The sequence below is a fragment of the Debaryomyces fabryi genome, assembly GCF_001447935.2.
Source record: "Debaryomyces fabryi strain CBS 789 chromosome Unknown contig00282, whole genome shotgun sequence".
Taxonomy (NCBI): domain Eukaryota; kingdom Fungi; phylum Ascomycota; class Pichiomycetes; order Serinales; family Debaryomycetaceae; genus Debaryomyces; species Debaryomyces fabryi.
The window spans coordinates 1,294-6,422 of record NW_015385708.1 but is presented as its reverse complement, the minus strand read 5'-3'; the positions used below and the strand labels follow the sequence as shown (position 1 = coordinate 6,422).

The 5,129-nt window shown below is 37.7% G+C and overlaps 2 protein-coding genes across 2 annotated transcripts; one reads left to right on the top strand and one right to left on the bottom strand.

Moving 5' to 3' along the window:
• Positions 1–322: 322 nt before the first annotated feature.
• On the bottom strand, positions 323–2,104 carry AC631_05790 (carotenoid oxygenase family protein; the record flags this gene model as incomplete). Its single annotated transcript, XM_015614619.1, has 1 exon — positions 323–2,104. The coding sequence occupies one exon, from the start codon at positions 2,102–2,104 to the stop codon at positions 323–325; it is 1,782 nt and encodes a 593-aa protein (XP_015464554.1).
• A 714-nt stretch (positions 2,105–2,818) lies between these two features.
• AC631_05789 (FAD-binding oxidoreductase) lies at positions 2,819–4,642 on the top strand (the record flags this gene model as incomplete). The annotated part of the gene is made up of 1 exon (XM_015614618.1): positions 2,819–4,642. One exon carries the CDS (start codon positions 2,819–2,821, stop codon positions 4,640–4,642), a length of 1,824 nt encoding a protein of 607 aa, XP_015464553.1.
• Between the last annotated feature and the right edge of the window lie 487 nt (positions 4,643–5,129).

The window sequence follows — 5,129 nt, the reverse complement described above, 5'->3', positions numbered from 1 at the left end:
CATTTTAGGCCTATCTAATTATGAATAATTTAATTGAGACTTTGCATTGAATATAGGCATTAAGGTTTATTTCCCAGTATATACGTTTACCTAACTGAAAATTTGTACAGATATATAAGCCATAGTATCTATTATAAGGATTTGACATAAATAGTCTTGAATGCTATTGATACTAATGGTTATATCTATGATAAATTTTACGTATATTCAGAAGGAAGCTATAGTGGGCAATAACATTCGTTTAAGTCAATTGATGACTACTTTTTCGATCATTATCATCGTATCTGACTTTCAAAAAACAATTCCACCCTATGAGATGTCTTTACAATGGACCTGAAAACATAGAGTCGCCATCGACAAAAGTACCATGTGGAGCAAGAGAATATGTATGAGGCATGTGAGCTCTTGCAACTTCTTTCATAGTCTTAGCTTCAAGACAGATCAAAATACTGTGTTTTCCATCTCTATCACAGACTATAGTGAGAACATAGCCATCATCTTCAGCGTTTCGAGCAGGGTTTGGGCAAAACATTGGTTCACATGGACAACTCTCCCCATTAGGTGGTTTCCATTCTAAAACTTCACCGGTTTCCCAATCAGACTTAACAATAGACGCAAAGAAAGACATAGAAACAAACTTAGTGCCATTTGTCATGCGACCAATTGGGACTCTTGTACCCGGAGAAGGCTTGCCAGTACCTCCACAAGCATATACATAACGGTAAGATGGATTGCAAGAAGCAGCCTTATTAATACGTGGTAATTCCATATGTTGGTTGACAGCTTGCTTGACGTAAGCTCTTGGAACATTTGCTGAGCTATCACAAACAAATTCAGTAACACTCTTTTGAGATGCTTCCCCCAAGATGTTAGCACATTCGTATCTGACTAAATAGCCATTCTCAAATGAATGTATTGGGTCAATAACATTACTCAAAGAATATTCTTTGTACGGAATCCTTCTACTCTCTTGACCATCATAACTACAGAGATCAATATGGACATTAACTTCTCCAGTTAATTCGTCAACATAATCGTAAGCATTGACGGAATGAAAGAACATGAAGTTGGGGCATTTATAGGTTGCAATGTGACTACCAGTGGATCTTTCAACAATGAAGAAGAATACTGGACAGTCTGGATCATACACAAACGAATCAGCAAATGTTTTGTTTTCAATATCTGCTAAGTCAATGGTGATTGGGTTTCTAATGAAGACTACGTACTTTTCAGTTGCAGCTAAGGAGTGACAGTAACATGGAGGACCAGGTAATTTTGTATGCCAGATTAGCTTGGAAGGCTTAGTCTTGATATCAAGAGCAAAAACCGTTAGTTCACCTTTGTCAGTAACCAAGTAGTTAAATATCTCTCCAGTATTTCTATCCTTAATAAAATGTGCGCATGTGCCTTGACCTTGAAGTTTTGGATCAATATCGCTGAATCTCAACATTCTCTTTGGTTCTAATGTACGGGAATCACAAACCTGAAAGTAAGGGCCTTCAGTTTGAACCACTACTTCGTCAGCAACTGGGTTTTCAGCTTCTGGTTGGGAATATGGGTTACCAGTATCTGGAAGGGAGAATCCACGGCGGACAACAACGTTAATATTCAACTCATCTGGTTCTAAGTGACCTGTTGGAATAAAAACAGATTGTTGTTGTCTTAATAATGCCTGACATGGATCTTGGAAACCTTTCAAAGGAGTGTTTGGATCAACACCGAAACACATAATATTCTTTAACCTACCATTCTTCTTTGCTTTACGGACAACGCCTTCTGTCGTGTAACGAGAATTGTATTTAACCTTTCCGTTAGCAATATCAAACTTGTGAAGCATACCAAGAGCATCAAAAAAGTGTTGCAAAACTGCACGAGGTTTTGAATCATCATCTGACAATGGCACACTATATCTACCGGTTCCGACCCTTACAAATGATCCCTTGATCCATGATGGCCATTCACCCTCCGTTTCGCATAGCACCGGCTCAGGAGTCTGATCAGCATCATTGAAATAAGGGGGAACATACTTCTTGAGTGTGTCGTAATCAACGAAGTATTGATTTACAGGTAATTCTGTTTTGGTAACATTTTGTTCAAGATTCATTGTTTCTTTGTTTGTTAGATTGTCTGCTATAGACGAAAGTTTGTTTACAACTCTTGGTCCATTGAAATATTCAAATAGCGCGAGCTGCAGTGCTTAAATAGTTCACTTAGAATTATGCATTAGAGATTTTGCGGAAATGGATCCCGCAAATATATACTGCAATAACAGGCCATTATTAAACTTCCTACTGAAAATGTGGCATCCTCATTTGTTTTATTTCGTTGATATCAACAATAAGTTTTAACTGGAAACAAGATTTTATTAGAATAGATCTCATGCTCATTGAAGTAATTGTTTGATCATTTATTTATGCTAGTACTGTATTTTTTTTGACAAGTACGTCACAGTCGTTGAAATACTCAAATATAATTATAAGCTTACTTTCATAGTATAATCTTAAGATTTTTGTATTGAAGACTTCAATTTGTGCAAAACGCGGATTTGAAAGGGGTCTAACAAGGCTATTTCCAATGCAAAGCCTGTTATTCGCTGTCGTAGCGGGACAAGAATTGTGGGGAATATGAGGAGTACCATGAGGAACGCATCCCTGTGCGGATATACATTTATTCTAAACTTTTCATAAAGTGGGACAATATATTCCTACAAAACCCCGTTCCGCTATAATTATAAATACCTAGTGCTTGTCTTTAGGATTCGGCCGAAGCTAGTAATATAATCTATTAGCTCTTGCAGAACCACTAGAAATTCACCAATATGAGCAATAAAGTTAACCCTGGCGCAAAAGTGCCAACATTAGATGAAACTTATTCTGGAATCCCCCACAGAATGGAAGAGTTTGCATATGGCTTGAAACAGTTTGTCCTCGGAAACACAAATAAGGACAACAAGCCTAGAACTGAAGATCTTCCCGTTCTTCCTCCTGGGATAAATCGGTCTGGTTTCAATATTGCCATTGAACAATTGAAAGGCTTGGTAGGAAATGAAAATGTTGAACTTAATGATCAGGAAAGATTAGAAGATGGGTGGTATAATGAACATCCAAATACCCATGATTCCTTCCACCTATTGGACGAGAATGATCTTGTTTCATCCGGTGCTGTATATCCTGGCTCCACAGAAGATGTTCAAAGCATCGTTAAGTGGGCTAACAGATGGAAAATCCCACTTTATTCTATTTCAATGGGTAGAAATTTCGGGTACGGGGGAGCTGCTCCGAGATTAAGAGGTTCAATTGTCGTAGATTTAGGCCGCAGAATGAATCGGATTTTGAAGTTGAATAACAAGAGTTACACTTGCTTATTAGAACCTGGAGTTAGTTACTTCAAATTATATGATGAAATTAAGAAGAATGGCTATGACATGTGGGTAGATCCTCCTGATATTGGTGGTGGATCAATTTTAGGTAATGCTCTAGAGAGAGGAGTCGGTTACACCCCTTATGGCGATCATTGGGGAACTCATTGTGGTATGGAAGTTGTCTTACCAAATGGGGAGGTATACCGTTCTGGAATGGGTGCAATAGAAAACAGCCAGGCTTGGCAGGCATCTCCTTATGGCTTTGGTCCCTACTTGGATGGCATATTTTCCCAGGGCAACTACGGTATTGTTACAAAAATGGGTTTCTGGTTGATGCCAGATCCAGGTGGATATAGCTCTCACGCAATCACTTTTGATAGGGAAGAAGATTTCGGTCAGATCATCGAAATTATTCGTGAGATTAGAGTCCGTCATATTTCAGGCAATGTTGCACAGCTAAACAGCGCTAAGGGTGAGCTTACTTTCCGTTACACGAAAAAAGAACTAGGGATCAAAGGTAATGTTATGACCAAAGAAGATGTAGAAAGATGTTCTAGAGAAAAACTAAAGCACGGACCTTACAGTTGGATCTTTTTTGTTTCGTTTTACGGCCCTACAGAAGTTAGAACACTATCGTGGAATCTTGTTAAAAAAATGATGAGTAAGGTTTCAGATGTTCACTTTTACGATGAAAAAGATTATGCAGATGGAGAACCTGACAACTTTCATATTCATCATGAATCTTCTATGGGAATTCCACAGTTTATTGGTGCAAGACAGGCAAGTTGGTATCCAAACGGTTCGCACTCTGACTTTACTCCGGTTTCACCTATAACTGCCAAGGATGCTAAGCAATTACTAGACCTTGTCTACAGATTGCAAGACAAGTATCAATTAGATTCATTCCCGAACTTCGTTGTTGGAGTAAGAGATTTGCATATGATAGACTTCATCATGTATGACAAGAAGGATCCGGAGATGAGAAGAAAAGCCCAGTTAATGCTCAGAGAGTTAATTTCAGAAGGTGCGAAACTAGGATATGGTGAATATCGTACTCATTTGGCTCTACAAGATCAGGTTATGAATACATATGGTTTTAACAGTTGTATTCACCGTAGATTATGTGAAGTCATTAAGGATGCGGTTGATCCAAATGGTATCCTATCACCAGGTAAAGCAGGGGTATGGCCTCAGTGGTTGAGGGGAAAGGGTTGGGAATGGTTCGGCACTGAAGTTGCCAGAAAATGGTCGGATCCTACAAAAGGCAAGCATAATCTATGATATCACAGGAAAATCCTTTTGTTAGATTTCTTTGCTTGTTTTTGCCTTAAGTCTCAGCTTTTTATTCCAGTTCTAGTACTCATTTGTTTTAGGCAATCAACGGTTATTTTTCAAATTATATTAAAAATATTATAGCAGATAATTGAATGTCTCCTTGGTTCTTTCTCCTCTTCCCGATTTTTTTTTAATTATTTCTAATATTTTTTCTGCTAGTTACTTTAAATAATCTACACTTCAAATTTATAAGCCTGTGACGAAGAACACAATTTTTCGTGTACGAGGTAATCAAATAGAATTTTTTTGCAGAAAATTGTCAAAGTGCTTTATGTTCTCGTACTGAATTATCAGAAGTAATAGATAAATAATTAACCTATTATTCACGCGTCGACCACTATAAGGATTATAATTGTAAAGATGTTATCTTATTTATAGCAAGTATCACTAAGGTTCGTATGTTGGTATTTACGAAAACGCGCTATTATCATAC